The sequence below is a fragment of the Pristis pectinata genome, chromosome 3 (genome assembly GCF_009764475.1).
Source record: "Pristis pectinata isolate sPriPec2 chromosome 3, sPriPec2.1.pri, whole genome shotgun sequence".
NCBI lineage: Eukaryota > Metazoa > Chordata > Chondrichthyes > Rhinopristiformes > Pristidae > Pristis > Pristis pectinata.
The window spans coordinates 121,148,477-121,174,705 of record NC_067407.1 but is presented as its reverse complement, the minus strand read 5'-3'; the positions used below and the strand labels follow the sequence as shown (position 1 = coordinate 121,174,705).

At 39.8% G+C, this 26,229-nt stretch overlaps 1 protein-coding gene across 3 annotated transcripts in view; it reads right to left on the bottom strand.

The window, feature by feature from the left end:
- The window catches only part of ppp1r21 (protein phosphatase 1, regulatory subunit 21), a 72,711-nt gene that overhangs the window by 23,931 nt on the left and 22,551 nt on the right, over positions 1-26,229 (bottom strand). For all 3 annotated transcript variants that reach the window (XM_052011407.1, XM_052011405.1, XM_052011406.1), the window contains 9 exons: positions 23,520-23,684; positions 19,109-19,167; positions 18,911-19,005; positions 18,471-18,523; positions 7,420-7,569; positions 5,772-5,873; positions 5,582-5,670; positions 3,753-3,889; positions 648-740 (listed from right to left, as the gene is read on the bottom strand). In XM_052011407.1, the coding sequence (XP_051867367.1) occupies positions 648-740; positions 3,753-3,889; positions 5,582-5,670; positions 5,772-5,873; positions 7,420-7,569; positions 18,471-18,523; positions 18,911-19,005; positions 19,109-19,167; positions 23,520-23,684 (943 nt within the window). The remainder of the gene's footprint in view (positions 1-647; positions 741-3,752; positions 3,890-5,581; positions 5,671-5,771; positions 5,874-7,419; positions 7,570-18,470; positions 18,524-18,910; positions 19,006-19,108; positions 19,168-23,519; positions 23,685-26,229) is intronic.

Below are 26,229 nucleotides of genomic sequence, written 5' to 3'. Positions count from 1 at the left end.
AATCCCACTGATATTTTCCCCCATGTATTTGTGACACTGGAACTCAGGCATTCAATTAGTCTGCGTGTAGTTTCTGATTTTATCCCGGTGAACAGAAAATACTACTACAGTGTACCCATGCATAATGCAGAAGACAGTCCTTATCACAATTTTCCATAACGCAAACCCTTTTCTCCCCCCCCCCCCCCATTGACTCCAATGTTATAAATGGAGACGTGTTCCTCTGCGAAGTTTTTCCTCTCAGCAGTAATGTCCCCGCAGGTGTGCGGTCTATAGGCAAGGGAATTCCGATTGCATTGTAGGCAAAAGACAAAGGGTTGTTGTTTTAAGTTCCATAAGAGTGAATTTTTATTCCACATCCTAAATGTTTTGGTATTGTTTTGTAAATTCTGTAGTAGTGAATTTCCTTTACCCAAATTGTGGTAATGTAGGGATACACTAATTGCATTTGACTGAACAGAAATATTATAGTTTGAGTAATCAGATTTCTAATCTACTATTGTGGCCATTTAGTTCAAAGTTCTATTAACATATTAAAACCTTTACAAAAGCATGGGTAAAGGAATTGGCACAACCATTCTTTACAAGTTGCCATGGTCTAACAAGGTCACCAGTAATTGCTTTCGTTCCATTGCTTTTAGACTTGCCTTTCATAATATCATGCAAGGAATGAAGACAACCAGCAAGTTGTGTGAAAACTACATTGTAGTTTGTATGAAGCAGCATTTCAGGATTGGTACCTACAAGGAAAGATACAGTGTTAAAACAAATACAATTAATTTTCATACACTACCACTGTTAACATTAAAGGGAGTTTATTTAAAATCTTTCTCTACAGCCAGCAGCATAAAACTTGCTCAGTATTAGCCTGTTTGTTCCTTACATAGCTATCAAGTGGGTTCCAGAAAAGAAAATAAGCCCACTTTACCATCTACATGAAATATGCTGAATTATTCCATGCTTCTGAACTTCAGGTACGATGCGATTCAATAATGGGTATATGGATTTGGATGACAGTTGCTCTTTGATTCACATTTCAACAACCAGGTGAGTCTTAAATGAGTCATTATGATTCCCCTTCCTGGTTTCAAGATGTTTATTTATTTGTCACACGTACATCCAAACACAGAGAAATTAGTCTTTTTGCGTTACTGAGAATGTGTTGGGGACAGCCCACAACTGTTGCCACTCTTCCAGCACCAACGTAGCATGCCCACAATTCCTAACCTGAATGGCTTTGGAATGTGGGAGGAAATGGGAGCACCTGGAGAAAACCCACACAGACTCGGGGAAAACATACAAACTCCTTACAGACAGCAGTAAAATTGAACCCAGGGTCACTGGCACTGTAATAGCGTTATGCTAACCGCTACACTACTGTGCTGCCCACATCCACTGATTGTAAGTAAAATTCCACAACCTGAGCACCTCAGGAATCAGTGCTGGGGCATAGTTACAATTTGCATTTTCATTTAATGAAATGGTCAACCAATGCATCAAGTTTATTGATGGTAAATAGAAAAGGTGGTAAGGTAATGAGGACAGTCTGCAAGCAGATATAAACTGGTTGAGTGAAGAAAAAGGTGGCCAATGATGTGAAAAAATTGTGAGCTTATCTACTTTGCTGAGAGGAATAGCAAAAAATTATTTAATGTTGTAAAACTATAAAATGTTGATATTCAGCTAGGAGCTTTCTCCAACAAGAAATATGAAGTTAATGGCATTTTTTTTAAATTATTCACTTATGACATGTGGTTAAAGCTGATAAGTCTAGAATTTAATTGCCCATGCCTAATTACCCTTGAAAAGGCTGCCGTGAACTACCACAATCCCTCTGCTGAAGGTAGTTGAGTAGGAAGTTCCAGGATTTAAAAACAGCGGGATGATGATGGAATGAGGATACATTTTGAACTCAGAGTGGTCTACAGTTTGGAGGGGAACCTGCAGGTGGTGGTGTTCCTATGAACCTACTGCCTTCATTTTTCTTGGTGGTAGAGATCATGAGTTTGAGACAGTAGCTTAGATGACCGAGTGCAAATGTATTTTGTTGTTAGAGTACGCAGACAGTATAGGGAATGAATATTTGGGATGGTGATTGGGCTGCTTCATCTTTGAGTGTGTTGTAGCTGCACTCATTCAGGCAAGTGGAAAGTATTCCATGACACTTCCCATATTTATATTGTAGTTGGTGGAAAAGCCATAGGATATTACGAGGCAGGTCACTCACCACAGGATACCCAGTCTTCTGTCTACTCTAGTAGCCACTATACATAGGTAGCTGGTCCAGCTGAATTTTCATAGTCATATAGCACTGAATCAGGCCCTTCAGTCCACCACGTCCATTTGAGCATCAAGTTCCCATCAATACTAATCTCACTGATGAATATTTGGCCCATAGCCTTCTGTGCCTTGACAATTAAATACTCAATATTACTCAAATGTTGTAAGACTCTCTGCCTGCACCACCTACTCAGGCAATGCTTTCCAGATATCAATCATTCTCCATGTGGGAAAAAAAAATTGTTCCTCAGATTTCCTCTAGCATTCTGCTATGAAGTTTTGAACCATCTCCTCTACCTATGCCCCTCATAATTTTGTACATCTCTATCAGTCACCAAGGAAAACAAACTCAACGTACTGGTGAATCTCCTCTACACCCTCGACAATCCAATTACATCCTTCCTGTAATGTGGTGACCAGATTACTCTGGGAGTGGCCTAACTAACGTTTGGTAAAGTTGTCCCATAACCTCCCTGCTCTTATATCAGATAACACTAGGGGACTTGGTGATGATAATGTCACTTTATGTCAAGGGTAGGTAGATAGACTCTGTCCCTAAAATGTAATAGCCTGGCACACCAGCTAAGCAGGACAGCAATAGGAAAACAGCTTTCATTGCAAGGGGAAATTGGAGTACAATGGTAGAAAGTCTTGGTACAAATGTATCTCTGTCTTTGTTGAAATAGTACCTGCAGTAAAAGTACAATTTTGGTCTTTAAGTTTTTCTTATCTTAGAAGTGATGGAGGGAAGGTTCACTGTCAGTTCCTTGGATGAAGGAGCTGTCCTGAGGTAGTACTGAGCAGAATGAGCCTATGTTCTCTGGAGTTTAGAAATAAAAGGTGATCTTATTTCAAAGGGGATTGACTGTGTAGATGCTGAAAGGATTTACCTTAACGAGTCTAGAATAAGGTAGGGTCAGAGACCAAGGGAATCTGTCAAATACAATTGAAATGAGGAGAAATTCCTTTTTATTTGTGAATCTTTAGAATTCTCTGCCCCAGAGAGCTGTAGACGCTGAGTCAAGCAATATATTCAAAATCAAAAGAGATTAGTGATCTAACAGCAAAGTGAAGTCTGACCAAAAATCAGATGAGCAAAGGATTTAATTGAATAGTGGAACAAGATCAAGAATTCTACAGTCATAAGACTGTATGAATTGTTTTGCTGCACAGTATTTTTGAAGTATTTTTCTAGGTTTAGTTTCCACACTAATAAATATCATATTTACAGCTAATGTCCCTTCTAATGACTCAGGCCAAAGATTAGATACTTAAATCACTTTCTTTCCACAACACTGCTATCATTACTCTCCTGTAGTCCACTTGTACACAATCTGTCAGTCCTCTTGGCTTGCTGTACTCAGAACAGAGATGCATCTAACCAACCATGGAAACAAATTAGGGGATGGATCTTCTCAGAAACATACATGGTAGCTTTTGTGTTGAGCTTAAATGACAAAACGTGAACTTACTTGGTAAGGCAAGAAGGCTTATGTAAACCTGAAGCTTTTCAAAGATAGCTGTAACCTTTTGCATGTCACTCCGTAGTTCCACGTTCCTTGCTTGTAAATTAGCCGTGCAGAGTGAATACTCGCATTCCTCTTCCAAACTAATTGGTTCAAAAAAAGCAAAAATGTTTAATATCAGCATCCAAGTCAAATTACTTATTTCTTTAAAACATTTCTGAAAGGATTTAACCATTTATTGAGTCTACATGAACTAAATTTTCCTCTTTAGACAGCTTTATTGACAGAATGCCAGGAGTATGCATATGCATATGAAAAATGCCATGTGCTATTAATGAGTATTAGCAATAGAACATATGGCATTGATAACTAGAAGTGAACCAAGCTCTCGAATCCCACGGTGAAGGCAGAATGGGGATTCTATAAATAGCTCAGAAAGAATCCACTCAAAGAAAAAAATCTACAGCAAATTATAAATTTTGCTTAGTTCAATAGTACTATATTTTAAAGAAATATTTTGATGGTCATGCAGCTTTGCACCAAAATTCTGGGTTATATACCTGTATTACCCAAATTTTTATTTGATGAATATAAACAACATTCCAGTTTTTATAGCTATACAGATGATTCTTTAAAAAAATGCATCTTTTTGACAAACTCGTTTCGTTAACTGAAGGAAGTCACCTGCCTCATTTAAACCTATACATAGCTCTGCTCTCAGATGAATCTCTATTTCAATAAGAAGTCACTAAGTTCAATAGAAAAAAAATGGTGTCTTCTTTATTTATTGTGCTGTATGGTGGCACAATGGTTGCTACTGGACTAGTAACCAAAGTTCTGGACCATTCATCAAAAGAAGTTCTAAACCTGGGGGAACTTAAATTCCAGTAACAAATTCTCAGCAACTGTCATCGTGAAACTACAAGATTGTCATAAAGACAATAGTTCTTACACAGCTTGCCCTTTAAGTGACTCCAAGCCACTTATCTAGTTGCTACTCAACTGCCACCATGGTTCAGGGACAATTGGAGATGGGCAATTAACAATGACATTGTCAGTCAATTCCAAGTTCAATGATGGAATAATTTAAAAGGAAACTCCAGTTTTATGCTCCAAAATTGTGGTCATAATTTGTTATTGAAAACAACATGCAAGGAAAGTGGGGAAAGTCACTCTTTTCATAATACATTAGACTTAGGTACATTATTTGTTTGAGCTATGCCGTAATTGATGCAACTTTGACAATGTTCAGTTTAAACAGCTGATGGCACATTTCAAAGATAACCAATTACATGATAAAGTCTTATTCTTTATTGGGAGGAAAGAAATTGAAATATTTAAATCTTTCACTTCTTGTTTACTTGCAATTTTAAGAGCACGAGATTTGACCTCGTCTGTGTTCATTTTTCCAAGTTTTTTTTTTAAGCAGTCAATGATGCAGCAGCACTGCATAAATTGCTTTACTATTCAGCTCTAAGAAATCATATACAAAAATGTTAGTGCTAAATTGCCAGACTATAGCATCAGATGATCGTCTGGCAGAGTTGCATTGGAATTCAGCAGCCAAAAGATGAAAGGACATCATTCAATAAATAAAAGCATGTTTTTGAAAGTAGGTAGGTATTTACATGGAACAGTCCTAATTACCAAACAAATCTCAATTTCTAGCAATCTGGCTAGATCAATCATGTCCATGAATAACTGAAGAAAAAGTCAGTATGACTTACATACCAGAAAGTTTGAAGCAAGAAGCTCGAAACAGAAATTCTGTATTAACTTACACACAAAGCATTGCATTTTGTTATTTACAAACTACAAGGGTCAACTGAGCCCACCTTTTTAATTGGTATGGTAGAATCTTCTTTAGAAAGCAAACATAAGAAGTGAAGATGTCTGAAAATGGTTTAAGTTTCACAGCAGTTTCCTAGGAAAAAGAAACATTCTCAGTGGTATGTACAATTCACAACAATAACGAACTTTAAGGGGGATTAACATCAATATAAAAGCCAATTTTAATAAACTCACCAGTGTAGTAACACTTTCTTCAGTAATACTTTCAAATAAGTGCAACATTCCTTCCTCTAGTGGACGAACATACAAGGCATTTTCATGCAGGTATTCAGAAAACTGAGAAAAAGGAGTAATAATGGTTTGTATATGATTCTTTTAAAAAAGGTACCATTGTTTTATTTTGGACAGTCTTGAACATTCTAGTGCTTCATAGAAAGAGCGAGTGTTTAGCTTTTATTGTCAGATCACACAATTATAGAAATCTCAATACCAGAACTAACTAGCTGGTTAACTGCAGTACTAAATGAACATTAGAGTTAATGGGACCATTTTGCTCTTTCAGGAATTTAAGAACACAGTGATTTGAGATATGGCACATTGCAAGTGTGGTATGCTTGAAAAGAATAAGTTTGGACCCATGGTCCCTAATAAACAAAACAAAAACTTTCCTTCACTGGGATTTGTGTCTTAGATCTGGCTCATTAAAGTGCAGCTGGTAGAGTTTGATTGCTTTAGTTCATCAACAACTCCACTGTTGCATCATCATGACAGTGAGAGTAAAACTAGATCTCATCATGGTATGCACACCAATCTAACTGCAAGCAAACTCAAGATTCTACTTTCTCAGATTTGCTCGGGAAAGCTATGGTCACAGCACGTCCAGGTAAATCTATTTCAATTTTTTTTTGAAGGTTGTTTGTGGAGTTGACAACATTTCTTAACTGTACAAGTACAACATAGGATAGCAATCCACCCAATTTCGACATGTGGCATTGACCTAATAACATTCACCAACTTCAGACTATCCGAGAATTTCCCATGAGGGGGAAATCTCATATACAAGCTCACTTCATACCATCTTAAAGAACAGAACAGTGCAGCTGACAATTCAATACACAGAGCTACAAAAATTCTCTGTTGAAGGCATTTATATAATGCTTCCAAGGTACAATTAAAAAGGAAATGCAAATGATTTCCCTTCTCTTGAAAATATAGAAGCATTAAGATTTTATTCTAAAAGGATGCAAAATAATATTTGATTATAAATGAATGTTCCATTTTGCAAGATTCTCTGAAATATCCATCAGGTTGAACCAAGCTTGTATTTGTCAATTTCACTGTGGATGGTAGGAAGGGTCCCAAACAATCATTCCAGGTGAAACAGTGATAGAGAAGTGCAAGTGAACTGTACTGCATTCATTGTTCACAGTGTGGTATCCTTTGCATTGGAGAAATCAAACACAGATTAGGTGATCACTTTGCAGAGCATCTGTGCTCAGTCTGCAGGAGTGATCCTGACCTTTCTGTTGCATGCCATTTTAAATTCTCAATCCCTTTCTCTTTTTGACCCATGGTCTCTAGCCTCCTCAACTGCTATAAGGCCCAAGATAAACGAGAAGAATAACATCCTACCTTTGCCGTGGGCAATTTGCAACTCACTGGAATGAACAATGAATTCTCCATCTTCAGGTAAACTTCTCTCATCATTTCCCATTACCATGCTTATGTCCCTTTCTCACCCATTTTCTTTAACATGTCTTGCTAATGGGTAGTACTTATGCTCCTTATCACTTTAAGCCATTTTGTTTCTAATAAAGTGCCTTGGAATGTTTTATTAAAAAGACATTTATAAATACCATTTGTTGCCACACATAAAGCATACCTTTTGATTCAAAGGTGAAATAGTATCCATTGCAGAATCTATGGGGTAGATCTGAATTCTTTGCTCTGTATAGGTGTGAAAGTTTAGCAATGCTCCCACCAAGTCTTGACAAAATGCTAGTGCTTGTGCACTCACATCACGAGCTTTTAACTGAAATTTAACAGTCACAGTTTTACATGGTATACAGTTAGTTTTATGCAAGTATAGAGTTTTCGTTTTCTATTCGATTGCTTCCACCATGGTGGACTGTGAGCTTACACAAACACAATAATGACCACTTTTCACGAGTTAACTCATCACAGAACAGGAAATGAACCCATGAAGTTTTCGGATCTCCAGGTTCGAAATAAGACTGAACCTCAAGCCCTGTTGGCATTTTATTTATTGCCATCAGATACCCATAATGATAAAGGATCTTGATTTGGATAATTTTTAAATATACACATTAGAGTTTTTCCACTATGGTTGACAGTCCCAAAATTATGGCTTACAATTAAAGCAAAAGAATGCAGAAGCTTTGGAACAAAATCATTTAAAGAACCTTAAGAACAAAACAATTTCAATACAACCCACGATCTCACTCAGCCATTATGGGAAGAGATTACAGGTACACAGGGGAAGAGGTTTAAGCTTGTTCCAAAGCCCTACTGAAAATGGTTCAACATCTCGACCAACTCGAGGGAACCTTTTGGCTGTGGCCATTCAAGATGGAGGAGCAGCATTTCAGGGTGGCACTGAGAAGCTCAGGATTGTTTATTAGGTGCCCACAGAAGCACAGTACAAACAGTGAAAGGTATACATCACCTCCCCAACTACCTACCCGTCCACCTCCTAGTCCATCTGTGGCGAGTGTGCAGGTCCCACATTGGCCTCATTGATGAGCTAGAACTCTGAACTGGCATGGAAACAAAATCATCTTTGACCACTTGGAAGTACCCAAAAAGCACAATGAGGGGGCCAACTGGACAATACTTAGAGCATAATTTTTTCTTTTTAGCCTGTAAAGACCACCAATATGAAGAGTGAACAACATTTTGCTCCAGACTAACTGTTCAGACATGTCTTGTGGAATTCTGTGGTTGGCTATAGAGAAGCAACAAGACATGTCTGACTTACTCCAAAAATAATTTTTAAAATATCTTCAGCTGAATCTCCTGTAATTAATTATGTTTTTATATTCAGTACCACAAACTATTCCTACATACGAATTTAATTTATACCAACATGAAAAAAGATCCAAAGAACTTAAAGCCATCAAATTTGAAGAACATTTTCACCGATATTAGTACAAAAAAAACCATGCTGAAATTTAAAGTCATCAATTTCATCCGGTTGGAGACACAAGATGTTTGAATGTACAACATCTGGTTTATACATAGTTAATTTCAACACTAATAATGAAGCAATTTGGTGTTATGTACCTTGAGAAACAAGTTAAGAACATTAAAAATAATTAGAACCATCACAGAACAATTACATTTATTTGTAACCAGCAAAAGGAAGAAGTTTCAATTTTAAAATGATAACCATGCAAGTAAGATCACTCAAAATGGGCACAGTTACACTATACATATAGACAAAGGCTAATATTGTTGAATATACCTCAGATTTCCTCATATTCAGGAATTAAACAAGTTGATTCCCTCAAGAACAAGAAAAGCTGGATAGATATTTACAGGAGCCTGAAGATTCAATGATTCAGGAACAGCTTTATCCCTCTCCGCCATCAGATTTTTGAATGGTCTCTGAACACTACCTTGTTATTCCTTTTTTTGCATTATTTATTTTTGTAATTTATAGCTATTTTATATCTTTGCACTGTACTGCTACCACAAAACAATTTTCATATCATACAGATTTCAGTTACAATAAATCTGATTCTGGTTAAAGTCTTTTTTTTAAAATCAGGCCCATTCTCCAGCAATATGATAGCTTCCTGCACTTGCATCACCTATGCAACAATGTGGACAAAATATCTGTGGTTACCATGTTACAAAATGTGTTGCTGCAGAAGAGTTCGGCAAACCTCCAGTTTAAATTTTAAACCTCACACCCATAATGGTGATAGGAGTCATGAAAAGATTTAGTCTCTCCAGCTTTATACCTCCACAAGGATGCTTGAGCTTAACAAGTTGGGTTAAAGTATCAATCTGAGATATCGCAGCCTTGGGACATCCAAAACATTTTATACTCAGTATTTAATACAAGCATAGATGTACAGAAATGCAGCAGCCAATTTGTGCAAAACACCACATGGCCACGGATATGCAAAACAAAAAGGCAAGCTCACACATCCAGCAACATGATTATGCCCAGGTAATTTGTCCAGTAGTGGTGATAATAATAGTTGATTGGAAGAAGTTATTAACCCAGATATTCAAATATAGGGATATTTTTCTATGAGTCAGTTAGTAGCCTCAGAGTCAGATAGCATGGGTCCAAGTTCTGTTCCACAGTTTCAAGCACAGATGTGGCCTTGCATTTCAATGAGATACTGAGGGAATCCTGCACGGTCAGGGGTGCCATCTTTCAAATCATGTAAAAACTAGGTCCACTTCTACTCTTCAATGGAGATAAGAAATCTTGCAGTGCTATTTGTGACAGGCTATTTTACAGTGTAGTACTCCCTTAGTATACATTTGTACTCAAATCTGAGGAATAAGATTTGAACTCACCACTGTCTGAATTGGACTCAAGGATATTCCTATATCCTAGAAATCAAGTTATAACAATTTGAATGTGGCAAAATTCTGATGGCATGTGCATTATTTTGACTCCTCTAAGGAATAATCCAAATATTATGGCCTCCCTTCATATATATTTCCTTCACACGTCACTTATGGAATTGATGCAGTTATTTCGAAGTACGTGCAAAACACTCATCAGTTTTATTCTTATAGGGGCTTGCACATCTGATTTCACTGAAGCATATTTTTGTTGGCTAAGCAAAAGGAAACAGATGTTTAAAACCACATCGACTCAGATTACTGACTTAGCTCTAGCCCACTGGACTGAAATGTCAGCTTTATGTTATCAGTGCATAACATTGACAACAATAACATGGACAATAATAAAATAATCAAGTTTTTTTGTAAAATTAAAAAGGCAACTTACTGAACAGCGTTGGATAAATATAACTTATTAATTCTGATACTGATCACAAAACATGCTTCAGAGTTCTATTTCATAGTTTAAAATAAAACAAAGCCTAGGGATGAATTTTGTTACATTATTACCTTTTTTGCACTATCCCCAGAGTGCCAATTTGTTATTGCTCTCGATTCCTACTGCCCAACATTTACAGGTACATATCGCCCATATTTTAAAAAGAACATCTGCTCGAACTGTGTGCTGCTCTGTCGTGAACTTGGTGCTAGTTCCTTCCCTTCCTGTAGGAACCTAGCACAAATCCCTGCCTTCTGTTGCTGTTCTGCCAGCAATGAATTGCCCACAGCTCACTGTGGACAGACTGATGTTACAGGCCACAGCAAGCAATGTGTCCACACAGCACTGGCAGACTGAGTGCAACCCATTGCTGAGGACTGGCAGCATCTGCTCCATGTGTTATCAGATCACCCATATGCCATGGTCTCCCTCAATGTTTGGATGTGACGGAAGAAGCCATCTCCCTTCCTCAACTGAGCTTGTTAGAGACATATCTGAGGTAGCAAACTGAGACAGAGCAGCTTCCACTGCATTGAACATGTGGCGATGAAAAAGACTAGTCAACACATGGAACAGGTGATATCAATTCCCAACAATAGCCCACACTCAGCTTGCTGGCCATGGTGCAACACCTCAGAGGCAGCCTCTCCACAAAGAAATGGGGCGATTTATTGCTGGATTCACTCCAGATTCCCAGTACATTAGCACACAGCAATGCAAGGGCAGGGGCTCACACAAGGTTTCCAGCTCAGCAGTGGGCCAGGAAAAAGTACACAGCAGCCTTCTCCACACAGAGAAATCTATTTCGAATAGAGCTGCTATATATAATATAATGACCCCTTTAAATGCTGATTCTCTTAATATTCTGAATCCAGGAAATGCATCCCGAGAGCTAAGCAAAGTACTTTTGTATTGTCATTTAGACTTAAGTGTGCAAACATATGAACCACAGGTCCAAACCAAGCCATTACTCAATTGTGAAAAGTAATTACATGTTCATCACATCAATTTCCTAATTGAATCTGGAACAACCAGAGAGCTGAGCAGCAAATTAATGCAGTGAATTTAAAACTGGGATAATTTCACAACTTTTATCAAAATTAAAGATGCCATCAAAAATAGATTTGAGGTAACTGTAGTGTATCTGTTCACAGAACTGAATATAATTGCTAGTTTTCAAAACATGAGTTATAATAAAAAATATCTCGGTGTTAAATAATGTTAGAGGATAGTGGTCAGTGGGTCTTACTCTGGTTGGAGGTCCATGACTAGTGGCGTTCCGCAGGGATCCACACTGGGACCTCTGCTGTTTGTGATATACGTACATACTACATAATATATAAATGACTTGGATGAAAACATGGATGGGTGGGTTAGTAAGTTTACAGATGACAAAGACTGGTGGATAGTGTAGAAGACTGCTGAAGGATACAATGGGATGTAGATCAGTTGCAGATATGAGCAGAGAAATGGCAGATGGAGTTTAACCCAAGCAGGCGTGACATGTTGCACTTTGGGACATTGAATATAAAAAAAAAGGAAAGTACAGAGTTAATGGTAGGATCCTTAACAGTGTTGATATTAGAGAGGGATATTGGGGACCAAGTCCATGGCTCCCTGAAAGTGGCCACACAAGTTGATAGGTGGTAAAGAATGTGCAAGGCACGCTTGCCTTTATTAGTCAAGGCATTGAGTTCAAGAGTCACAATTCTGGTTGCCCCATTTTTAGAAAGATGTGGAGGCTCTGGAGAGGGTGTAGAAGAGGATTACCAAGATGCTGCCTGGGTTAGAAGGCAGATGCTACAAGGAGAGATTGGACAAACTCAGGTTGTTTTCTCTGGAGCTGTGGAAGCTGAGGAGGGACCTGACAGAAATTTATAAAATTATGAGAGGTATAAGTAGACAGTCAGTACTTTCTTCCCCCAGGGTCAAAATGTCTAATACCGGAGGGCATGCAGACAAGGTGAGAGGGGGGAAAATTCAAAGAAGACACGCAGGGCAAGATTTTTTTAAAAACAGAGTGGTGGGTACCTGCAAAGCACTGCCAGGAGTGGTGGAGATAGATACAATATGTTTGGTGAGAATGGTGTACAACAGGCTGATACGCTAGGGCATGTCGACGTGAAGAAAGAGGATGTGCTGGAACTTTTGAAAAGCCATTAGGATAGATAAGTCAACGGACCCAGATGGAATATACCCAAGGATAGGTATATGAGGATCTATCCTCATCCTTACGAGGATAGGTTGAGTGAGCTAGGGCTTTTCTCTTTGGAGTGAAGGCGGATAGGTAACTTTATCAAGATAAGAGGCATAGATTGAGTGGGCAGTCAGAGACTTTTTCCCAGGGCAAAAATGGCTAACACAAGGGGGCATAATTTTAAGGTGACTGGAGAACGGTATAAGGGGGATGTCAGAGGCAAGTTTTTTCTTAAAAAAAAAGAGTGGTGGGTGTATGGAATGCATTGCCGGCAGAGGCTATGGGAGCAGATATGCAAGGGACATTTAAGAGACTCTTAGATAGCCACATGAATGATAGAGAAATGGAGGGCTATGTGTGCGGGAAGGGTTAGATAGATATTAGAGCAAGATAAAATGTCAGCACAACATTGTGGGCTGAAGGGCCTGTACTCTGCTGTAATAATCTATGTTCTAATAGGGTTGTTTAAACAGGCTCTTAGATAGGCACATGAATATGCAGAGAATGGAGGGATGCAGAGCACATGCAGGCAGAAGAGATTAGTCTAACTAGAACCAAAAAGTACAGGCCCTTCAGCCCACGATGTTGTGCCGACCGATATAAACCTCCTCCACGATCAATCTAACACTTCCCTCCTATACAGCCCATAACCCTCCATTTCTCTTACATCCATGTGCCTATCTGAGAGTCTTTTAAATCTCCCTATTGTATCAGCCTCTACCATCATCACCGGCAGTGCAATCCAGGCACCAACCACTATTAAAAACAAAACTACCTCTGACATCTCCCCTAAACTTTCCTCCTCCAACTTTAAACCGATATCCTCTGGTATTGGCCATTGCCACCCTGGAGAAAAAGGTGCTGGCTGTCCACTATCAATGCCTTTCAATCTTCTACACCTCTATCAAGTCTCCTCTCATCTTGTGTCACTCCAAAGAGAAGAGCCCCAAACTCGCTCAACCTTTCCTCATCAGACATGTTCTCTAATCCAGGCACAAGAACATAAGAAATAGGAGGAGTAGGCCATCTGGCCCATCGAGCCTGCTCCACCATTCAATAAAATCATAGCTGATCTGGCCGTGGACTCAGATCCACCTACCTGCCTTTTCCCCATAACCCTTAATTCCCCAACTATGCAAAAATCTGTGTCTTAACTATATTTAATGAGGTAGCCTCTACGGCTTCCCTGGGCAGAGAATTCCACAGAGTCACTGCTCTCTGGGAAAAGCAGTTCCTCCTCATCTCTGTCCCAAATCCATTCCCCTACATCTTGAGGTCATGCCCCTAGTGTAGTCTCACCTACCAGTGGAAACAACCTTCCTGCCTCTATCTTATCTATCCCTTTCATAATTATATGTTTCTATAAGATCCCCTCTCATTCTTCTGCATGCCAGTGAGTATAGCTTACCCCTCATCTCCGGAATCAACCTGGTGAACCTCCTCTGCACCGCCTCCAACGCCAGTATATCTTTCCTCAATAAGAAGACCAGACCTGCACACAGTGCTCCAGGTGCAACCCCATCAGTACCCTGTGCAGTTGCAGCACAACCTCCCTGCTCTTAAACTCAATTCCTCTCCTCTGGCAATGAAGGCCAACATTCCATTTGCCTTCTTGTTAAATTGTTAAACTTGAAAACCAACCTTTTGCGATTCTTACACAAGCACTCCCAAGTCCCTCTGCACAATAGCACGCTGCAGTCTTTCACCATTTAAATAATCTGATCTTCTATTTTGCCTTCCAAAGTGGATGACCTCACATTTACCAACATTGTACTCCATCTGCCAGACCCTTGCCCACTCACTTAACCTATCTATATCTCTCTGCAGACTCTCCACACAATTTGCTTTTCCACTCAATTTAGTGTTATCAGCAAACTTAGATACGCCACACTTGGTCCCCTCTTCCAAATCGTTAATGTATATCGTGAACAGTTGTGGGCCCAGCACCGACCCATGGCACCCTGCTGATTGCCAACCAGAGAAACACCCATTTATCGCAACTCTCTGCCTTCTATTGGTTAACCAATCCTCTATCCACGCTAATACCTTACCCGCAACTCCATGCATCCTTATCTTATGGATAAATCTTTTATGCGGCAACCTCATCAAACGCGTTCTGGAAATCCAAGTACACAACATCCACCTGTTCCCCTCTATCCACTGCACTCATTATGTCCTCAAAGAACTCCATTAAGTTTGTCAAACAGGACCTGCCTTCCTGAATCCATGCTATGTCTGCCTGATGGAACCACTTCTATCCAGATGTCTCACTATTCCTTGCTTAACGATAGCTTCAAGCATTTTCCTGACTACAGACATCAAGCTAACTGGCCTATAGTTACCCACCCTTTGCCTACATCCTTTTTAAGAAAGTGGTGTGACATTCGCTGTCTTCCAATTTTCAGGGACCTGCCCAGAGTCCAGAGAATTTTGGTAAATTATCACAAGTGCCTCTACTATAACTCACACCATTTCTTTCAGTACCCTAGGATGCATCCCATCAGGACCAGGGGACTTGTCTACCTTTAGGCCCACTAGTTTGCTCATCACTACCTCTTTAGTGACAGCAATTGTATCGTGGTCCTCACCTCCCATTGCATCCATAACATCTCTCTTTGGCATGTTAGATGTGTCCTTCACCATGAAGACTTGTGCATGAATCGCAAAAGGTTGGTTTGCAGGTGCAACAGGTTATCAAGAAGGCAAATGGAATGTTGGCCTTCATTGCTAGAGGGATTGAATTCAAGAGCAGCGAGGTTATGCTGCAACCATACAGGGTACTGGTGAGGCTGCACCTGGATTACTGCACTGTAATGAGAGGGTTAAAAGCAGATCTTTTTTTACTCAAAGTGGAGTTGTCAGCCCACTGTCTCCACAATGAGCAGGAATGTTAATCAGGAAGACAACTAAAACAAAAAGGTCTTGATTCATAGGGTCCTTGAGGCCTTGTAGCATGTAGGCGTGACACATTAAGGAATGTGTAATGACAAGGTAACCTGTTTTTTCTTAGAGATGAGCGAGACTGGTTCAGTTGACAATTAAAATTCATCAAGAAATAATTAATTTTAGAATTGCAGCTGACTGAAATGCGAAGATTAGAAAAGAAGTGAGAGCTTTCTTGATTATTTAAGTGTGAGTAGTGAAGTTCTTCGGACTTCTCCTTGGACCGAAATCGCGATCGGTGCCAAGGACCTCAGGTTCTCTAGACTAGTCGTTGTAATTCTAAAATAACAAGTCTCACATCCTTCTGTCCCCTTCTTTGGAGACTCAATTATTTTACACGATGTACAAAACAGTAAGTCAGAAACTGTGTGTGTGTGTGTGTGTGTGTATTTCTTATCTCTTGTTATACTTTAAATACCCTGAAGCAACCTTGAAGTGTTCCTTCTCCCTCATTGAAGAGAGTCCTTGAAACCTGCTTATTTCCCATTATGCGTGTGCAGTTCTGATCTCCTTACTTGAGGAAGGATGTACAGGCTTTAGAGGTGGTGCAGACGAGGTTCATCAGGTTGATTCTGGAGATGAGGGGGTTAGCCTACGAGGAGAGATTGAGTTGCCTGGGACTATACTCGCTGGCATCCAGAAGAATGAGAGGGGATCTTATAGAAGCATAAAATTATGAAAGATAAATAAGACAGAGGCAGGAAGGTTGTTTCCACTGGTAACTAGAGACTAAAACTAGGGGACATGGCCTCAAGATGCAGGGGAATAGATTCAGGACTGAGATGAGGAGAAACTGCTTTTACCCAGAGAGCAGTCAGTCTGTGGAATTTTCTGCCCCGGGAAGCAGTAGAGGCTACCTCATTAAAAATATTTAAGACAGTTAGATTTTTGCACAGTAGGGGAATTAAGGGTTATGGGGAAAAGGCAGTTAGGTGGATCTGAGTCCACGGCCAGATCAGCCACGATCTTATTCGATGGCGGAGCAGGCACAGCAGGCCAGATGGCCTACTCCTATGTTTTATAGGACCAACACAAAATAATAATTCAAGGCCTCAGCCATTTCCGCATTACACAATATTTAATACCCCCTACTCATCTTCCAAGGGACCTATGTTCACTTTAGCCACCCTTTTCTGCTTTATATAATTATGGAAACTTTAACTAACTGGTTTTATATTTTGTGCCAGTTTACTTTCATAATTTATCTTCCCTTATGGCTTGCTTAGAGTTCTGTTACTTTTTAAAGTTTTCCCAATCTTCCAGTTTCCCACTACTCTTGGCAACTTTATATGCATGAGCTTTTAGCTTGATACCTTCTTTTATTTCCCAAGTTATCCATGGCTGACTCTCCCCACCCTTACTGTCCTTGCTTTTAACTGGAATGTACTTTTGTTGAGCACTGTGAAAAGTCTCTTTGAAAGTCTTCCACTGTTCCTCAGCTGTCCCACCATATAGCCTGTGTTTCCAGTCTATGCTAGCCAACCTCCCCCCCCCCCCCCCCCCCCCCCCCCATCCTGTTGCAGTCTCTCTTGTTTAGGGATAATACACTGGTTTTAGATCAAACTATTGCACCCTCCATTTGTTTGAGAAATTCAATCATACTATGATCACTCTTTCCAGGAGGATCCCTAACTAAAGGATCATTAATTTTACCCATCTCATTGCATAGGGCTAGATCTAAGATAGCACTTTTCCTTGTAGGTTCATTAATATGCTGTTCAAGAAAGCTATCACAGATGCATTCCATGAAGCATCCTGGTAAATCTCCTCTGCACCTTCTCTAAAGCTTCCACATCCTTCCTATAATGAGGTGACCAGAATACTCCAAGTGGGGTCTAACCAGAATTTTATAGAGCTGCAACATTACCTCGCAGCTCTTGAACTCAATACCCTGACTAATGAAGGCCAACACACCATACATCTTCTTAACCATGCTATCAACTTGAGCAGCAACTTTGAGGAACTTCGACCCCAGGATCCCTGTTTCTCCACACTGCTAAGAATCCTGCCATTAACCTCATACTCTGCCTTCAAGCTCGATCTTCCAAAGTGTATCACTTCATACTTGTCCAGACTGAACGCCATCTGCCACTTCTCCACCCAACTCTGCATCCTGTCTATATCCCGTTGTAACCTATGACAACCTTCTACACTATCCAGAACACCTCCAACCTTCATGTCATCTGCAAACTTACCAACCCATCCCTCCACTTCCTCAACCAAGTTATTTCTAATAAATCACAAAGAGCAGAGGTCCCAGAACTGATCCCTACAGAACACTAGTCATCAACCTCCAGGCAGAATACTCTCCATCTACTACCACCCTCTGCCTTCTGTGGGCAAGCTAATTCAGAATCCATGCAGCCAAGTCTTCATGGATCCCATGCCTCATGACTTTCTCGATGAGCCTACCATGGGGAAACCGTGTCAAATACCTTACTAAAGTCCATATACACCACATCCACCACTCTACCTTCATTCATTTGTTTTGTCATCTCCTTGAAAAACTCAGTTGGGCTCATGATGCACTATCAGGCATCATGAGCTTAATTAGTTCAACATTTCCTGGACAGAAGGGCCTGTTCCTGTGCTGTACTGTTCTGTTCTAGGTTTTATGTCCTAATGTTGACCAGAGCTGAAAAACAATTGTAATTTCCACGCCAGATTTAAGTTTTACTTTGTTCCTATATTCAAAGGTTAAAGTCTCCACCAAACAGTCCCCAACATCAATATCTTGATTACGCACCTGATGCCTCCTGTCGTGAATGGGTACATCCAATGTGTAGTACTCTGCAAGCCCTATTTGGGAATATTAAATTAGTAAGTGTTAAGCAATAAGAAATACATTGAAAACAAATGTGCATGCACTCCAAATTTCCATCTTCGTGCTTTGCAGTCTAAATGAGCCACTTAAACTCAAAACAGCTAACAAAACTGAATTTATCCACGACAGATAATAAAACAAAACCCATCATCCTCATGAAAGTATTCACAAAATGTCCAGTACATCTCTATGGTGCTTCCAGGATAGGTTGTTTTAGTATATTCATGCATCTTTAATAGATTATGTGAAATAACTTAGTGCTTAAAAACTGGTGGAATCTTAGAAGTTAGAATGATTCAGTTTAGGTTCCATATACTAAATATTGCATGTTATAAAACTGCAATCACAGGAAAGAGACATACTTGTATCATTAAAAGGTAACTTTTCTTGAATGATGTTTGTTGACTGGTCTAATCGCCTACTTAGGTCAGCATGTACATTCTTTAGTTGTTGTTGGCTGCATTTAAAAATGAAGAAATTAAAATGGTTCAATTGATATGATATACTGTAAAGATTTAAGTATTAACAAAACAGCAAATTAAATAATGGCTTTGTCTTACCATTCTTCTGCCCGAAGTCTACAATCTTTAGCTTCTCTTTCCAATGAGTGCGATTTCACCTGTGAAAATATTCCATATTTTAGAAAAACTTAAAATCCTTGTCAATGCAAGTATTTTTTTTAATTCTACATGTGCATATGTAGATAATCATCCAACTCCCTTGGTGTCTTGCTCAGTGCCACTGTAAATTATTTCCTTTCCTTAAGCAGCATCCAACACCAAGCCAATGTCATAAGTGCTTTCATAAAAACTCACTTTAAATCTCTTGCTACTACAAACTACCACATCTTTAACCTGGCTTTCTTACCCCAAATCCCTGGAAGTGCTGATCACATTTCCAAAACAATACACATCTTTCCTGGAACTCCACATTTGAATCTCTCAAATCACGTTTGCAACCTTCCTAGACTGGTGAAAATGACACCAAGTATGTATATGCCATCCTTTTATCATTAATTTTCTCTCCTCTATACCATTGGACTCAACCACATCAACCTCTTTAGAAATCTCCACTGGTGACAGCTCAGGCAGACAACCCTTACTCAGTTCCAATCTTAACTTGATAAAAATTTTGGTGACCACTTTTCTTCTTTCCCTCAAACTGGGAGGGGGAGTAGTGAAAAGGGGGGGGGGGGGGGGGGGTGGAAGAGGTAGTGTCAGGTTTGACTCCCAATAGCACCAGGCTCTCCTCTTTCCAGCACAACACCCAAGCCCTCCATCACCACAGTGCTGAAAAATTGCTGGCAAACAACTAGTCTTGGATGAGTTACAATTTCCTCCAGTCAAGCAACACAAAGACAAACACCACTGTATTCAGCGGCACTAAATACTCTGCGTCCTTTTCAACAATTTCATGATCATTGCCTCCACTTTTTCCAGCTGTGCAACATATTCAACTCAAGCTCAACATTCAACTCCATTACAAAGACCCCTCGCTTTTATCTACAGCTTACATTACCATTGTTATATTAATGGACTAATAATCCTGATGCTCTTACTAATGAACTGGAGACATTCAAATTGTATTGCAGCAGCTGGACGAATTAAATAAACCTGAACTTAATAAATAGCATCTGTAATGGTCACAAGATCACAAGATAAGGGAGCAGAAGCAGGCCATTCGGCCCATCGAGTCTGCTCCAAGGAAAAGGGAAAAAGAAATGGGGTGGGAAAAAAGAGAGAAAAAAAAACAAAAAAACTATTCTAATCCCATTTGCCAGCCTTATCCCCATATCCCTTGATACCCTGACTATTTAGATATCTGTCTATCTCCTCCTTGAATACCCCCACTGATCTGGCCTCCACTGCTGTGCGTGGCAAGGAGTTCCACAATTTCACCACCCTCTGGGTAAAGAAACTTCTCCTCATCTCTGTCTTGAAACTGTACCCTCTAATTCTAAGATTGTGCCCTCTGGTCCTGGACACGCCCACCAAGGGAAACAGCCTAGCCACATCTACTCTATCCTTACCTGTCAACATTTTAAATGTCGCTACGAGGTCCCCTCTCATCCTTCTGTACTCCAGCGAGTACAGTCCAAGAGCCGACAAACGCTCATCATACTTAAGCCCTTTCATTCCTGGAATCATTCTCGTAAATCTCCTCTGAACCCTCTCCAACGTCAGCACATCCTTCCTAAGATGTGGGGCCCAAAACTGCGCACACTATTCCAAATGAGGCCTCACTAGCGCCGCGTAGAGCCTCATCAACACGTCCTTACTTTTATACACTATACCTCTCGAGATGAATGCCAACATAGCATTCGCTTTCTTAACCACCGATCCAACCTGGTGGTTAACTTTTAAGGTATCTTGTACGAGTACCCCCAAGTCCCTTTGTACTACCGCACTATCAATCTTCTCTCCTTCTAGATAATAATCTACCCGCTTATTTCTACTTCCAAAGTGTACAACTGCACATTTCTCAACATTGAATCTCATCTGCCATTTCCTTGCCCATTCTCCTAAACTGTCTAGGTCCCTCTGCATTCTTTCTATTTCCTCTATGCTCCCTACTCCTCCACTTATCTTGGTGTCATCCGCAAACTTAGCCACACAACCATTTATTCCATCATCCAAATCATTGATGTACAAGGTAAAAAGGAGAGGCCCCAACACCGACCCTTGCGGCACAAAACAAATCAGATTATCTTAGAAACACATTTAATTCATTGTGGGGACATCAGTCCCTCATCCTTAATCAATTTGGACAAATTCCCCTTCAGGCACATGGAAAATGGTTGATGCATAAAAACTCATGAAAATAGCTTGGAAATTAGGACAAATCATGATGGACATTAAATATTGGCCTTGGCGCTCATGTTCACAACCTGCAAATAAATAAAGCTTCTCTAACATCACTGATTTCTCTTTGCCTCAGCTATTCAACTGTTAAAGCTCTCATCCACTTCTTGGTTACTTTGAATGCTTATATGGTACTACTTCAATATCCCCATACCCTGCAGCCCAGGATTCCAGCAGGGATCTGAGCTCCATCTCTAAAACAGCCTCACCTTCCTACACCCACTTCTGTTCTTCCTACTCTCGTTTAAAAAAAACACAGAAGCAGGAGGAAGTCATTCAATCCATCATGTCTGCTTCACTATTAATTAAGATCATGGATTATCTACCAGCATGTCTCTTTCATGCATTAACCTCATATCCCTCAATATCCTTAAAATCTAAAAATTAATCTGTCAAGAATACACGTATCAACTGAGCCTCCACAGCTGAGAATTCCAATGATTCACTACCTCCTGGGTGAAGAAATTTCATTTTATACATTTGGCTGGCCAGCCTCTTGAGATTGAGACCCCTGGTTCCAGACACCCAGCCAGGGAAAACATCAACTCCACATTTACCCAGTTAAGTCCAGTAAGAATTTTGTATGTTTCAATAAGATCTTCTCATTCTTAAGAGACTATATACCCAGTCTGATGAATCTCTCCTCGTATGACAAACCAGCAATCCCCAAAGCCTCTTTCTATCTTCAGCATGCTTGTATATATTGCACCTGATCTCCTCATCCAAATTTGAAATAGATTGTACCATGCACCAATCACTGTTCTTACTCTGCTTTCAGCCAGACCAGTGTCCTTTGTGATAAGACCTGTGAGCAAGTGGCAGCTGCCATCGATCTTAAGTACAACTCTCTTAACCATCCAAATCTGAATATCATGCATGCATGGATTGCTTCAATTGCAAGTGGAACTGAACTTTGTGAAGTCAGCAGCAAGGGAAGTCATTGATGAAGCAGCTGAAGATGGTTGAACCAAAAATACTGCCCAGTGGAACTCCCGCAGTGAGAATTCAGCAGAAGACTACGATGAGGATTGGAGCCTGGGTTTTAGTGAGCATATTATTAGTGAGTAAGTCTGCTTGGTAGCATTGTCAATGACACTTCTCTTCATTTTGCTGACAATCTGTATGCAGAATGGTTGGGTGTTCATTAGCTGGATTGGATATGTCCTATTTTTGTGAAAAGAACATACCCATTCATAATTTTTGAAGTTGTTGCTAGTTGCCAGCATGGGTAACTTTCCTGGTATAAAGTGATTCTTAAAATATACAAGATGTTTATAAAAAGGGTCTGGTAGGAATTGGACTCATTTGGGTTGGTCATTAGAAAAGGATAGGGATGGTAGAACTAGAAAGTTCTTCATACAAAGTTCACAAACAAGGAGGAGGCCAGATGCCAAGAAGAATTTTTAAGTTCTGTGATCAGAATGAACTAGTTGGACCATCCTTTTTTTGGTCCTTTTATAAACAAAAAGTATCCATAGTCTTGCAAACATTTTAATGACTGATTCATTTATAATTCTCAAACTCTGGATTAGTATTTATTATATCAGTAAAACTTCATGGATCATTTGCAAAAACCTTTTTACACAAATAAAATCCAACTGAATAATTTTGCAAGTGCCATTGACAGCGCAATATACTGGAGTGATTCAAAGCTGTAATTTACGAGGATTTATCTGATATCAGTTTTTGGATCATATTTAAATCCTCTATTTTTAATTACCAAGCAATACACAAAACAATATCTAATTATTTGCCTCCCTTTACACATAAAAAAATCTCACTATCTCTTAGCCCACACCACCACAATATTCTGCAAATTATAGGTGCAGTATAATGCAGTAAACTTTACTGCAAACTAGTGCAATGCTGAGAACAGAAACAAACTGAAAAATGCAGGAGACCACTATGTACAGGTCTCAAGATTCCATCCATGCAACACCACTGGAGATTTTATATTTCTCTTGAGAAGAAAAACCCTTGAGTTGCAGCCTTAGGTTTCTGTACCAAATTCCTTCTTAAAGTTAGCATGTTGCAGAGTTTAAAAACAAAGGAGAGATGGACAACTTAAGATAAAAGCTCATGCACAAAAAAAAAGGATGAAAGGTCTAACCTCCAAATTTGCTTTGTCATTTTGGAGTTTTTCTATGGTGTCCATGTATTTTTGTTTCAACCCATCAACCACATCATGATGTTGCACAGCATCTCTCTCCAGCACCATTAATCTCTCCCTGAGCTCAGTTTCAATTCGTTTATGTCTTTCTTGGGCTTCTTGAACCTGTATATTCAAGAAAATACAAAGTGATGAATCAAAGCCAGTTAGATTTGTGGATCAGTTTAATTCTTACACTCTAGCTTATTGATATAATAAGCATGGTTGGGCTTAAAATGTTCTCACCTCATGTTTTTAAAACATAATTTCAAATTTTTGCCCTTCAGTGATGTTCTTCAAGAACTAATGTCTTTAAAATAGTTTTAAACTCCTAAAATTTTTGGTAAGGCTCATTTTGACTTTGATATCAATTGCTTTGTACCCAAACTCAAGGAACCTGCATGAATGCAGCCCATTAAATACAAGATATTCCAAAGTACTCCAAATATTGATATTTTGAAACTCACTGTTTTCTTGTTCAGGTGAAGTAGAGTTGCATTAATTTCATTCTCAAAATGCCTAATAATTAAATTGTAATCTTTCTAACTGTTAAACCAAGTTCCAAAATTAAAGGTGACAGACTTCAGGATAGAAACAATCATCGAGTCAATTCAACCCAGCAACAACACCTATTTGCCTTTATTGATACAGATCTTTTCACTCATTCCTTTTCGTCTACAGAAGTGAGAGCTTAAATGTCATAAGCATTGAAACAAGCCATTCAGCCCACCACATGCATGCCAACCAATAAGCACCTATCCACATCAATCCCACCTTCCAGCAATTGGCCCATATCCTTTTAGCCTAGGCAATTTAAGTGCTTGTCCAGACACTTCTTAAATGCTGTCAGCATCTCTGATATTTTGGTCCATCTTAGAATGTGTACACCTCAACTGTGTTTATCTGCAGGCTATCCAAATGTATAGTACACAATAACAAAGTCTCATTGTCTCCTTGCTCAAGAAGCAAAGAGGATGTGCTGGAACTTTTGAAAGGTCACTGGGGCCAAATGGGATATATCCAAGGTTATTACAGGATGCAAGGGAAGAGATTGCTGCGCCTTTGGTGATGATCCTTGCGTCCTCACTGGCCACAGGAGTCGTGCCAGATGATTGGAGGGTGGCAAATGTTGTTTTATTGTTCAAGAAAGGGAGTAGGGACAACTCTGGGAATTACAGGCCAGTGAGTCTTAATTCACTGGTGGGCAAATTACTGGAGAAGATTCTTAGAGACAGCATTTGGAGAAGCATAGGCTGATTAGGGACAGTCAGCATGGTTTGTGACAGGCAGGTCATGCCTCATGAGTCTGACTGGATTCTTTGAAGATGTGACAAAGCACATTGATGAAGGTAGAGCAGTGGATATGGTGTACATGGATTTTAGTAAGGCGTTTGATAAAGTTCCTCATGGAAAGCTCATTCAGAAAGTCAGGAGGCATGGGATCCAGGGAAACTTGGCTGTGTGGATTCAGAATTGGCTTGCTCAAAGAAGACAGGGTGGTGGTAGATGGTGCGTATTCTGCCTGGACTGAGAAGTAGCAGATGGAGTTCAACCCAGAAAACTGAAGTGATACACTTCGGGAGATCAAATTTAAAAGGCAGAATACAAGGTTAATGGCAGGACTCTTAGCAGTGTGGAGGAACAGAGGGACCTTGGGGTCCACGTCCATAGATTTCTCAAAGTTGCCACGTAGGTCGATAGGGTTGTTAAGAAGGCATATGGTGGGTCGGCTTTCATTAGTCGGGGTATTGAGTTCAAGAGCAGCCAGGTAAGGTTGCAGCTCTACAGAACTCTGGTTAGACCACACTTGATGTATTGTGTTCAGTTCTGGTCGGCTCAGTATAGGAATGAGGTGGAAGCTTCAGAGGGTGCAGAGGAGATTTGCCAGGATGCTGCCTGGATTGGACAGCATGTCTTACGAGGATAGGTCGAGTGAGTTAGGGCTCTTCTCTTTGGAGAGGAGGAGGATGAGAGGTGACTTGATAGAGGTGTATAAGATAAGAGGCATAGATCGAATGGACAGTCAGAGACTTTTTCCCAGGGCAAAAATGGCTAACATGAGGGGGCATAAGTTTAAGGTGATTGGGGGAAAATACAAGGGGATGTCAGAGGCAAGTTTTTTTTTAAAAACAGTGGTGGGTGAGTGAAATGCCCTGCTGGCAGAGGCTGTGGGGGAAGATACATTAGGGACATTTAAGAGACTCTTAGATAGCCACATGAATGATAGAGAAATGGAGGGCTATATGGGAGGGAAGGGTGAGATAGATATTAGAGCAGGATCAAATGTCAGCATAACATTGTGGGCCAAAGGGCCTGTACTGTGCTGTAACTCAATGTAACGGCACTGTGTAACGAATTGACCTGTACAATTGGTATGCAAGACAAGTTTTTCACTGTACCTCGGTACAAGTGACAATAATAAACCAATACCAATAACGTTCTATATTCTCCAAGAACAGTAAATATCACAAGAGAACACAGACAATCCCCTGCTGAGACGAAGAATGCCAAATGAAGAATCCAACCAAAGAAATTTGTTTCATACAAAAGACGACAAATACATTACATCTGTTTCATACACAAGAATCATGCAGAAAAATTACTTGAAAATAAGGGGAAAAATAACAACCAAAAGCATTGTTGAAATGTGAAGATGACTTCTTAAAACAGG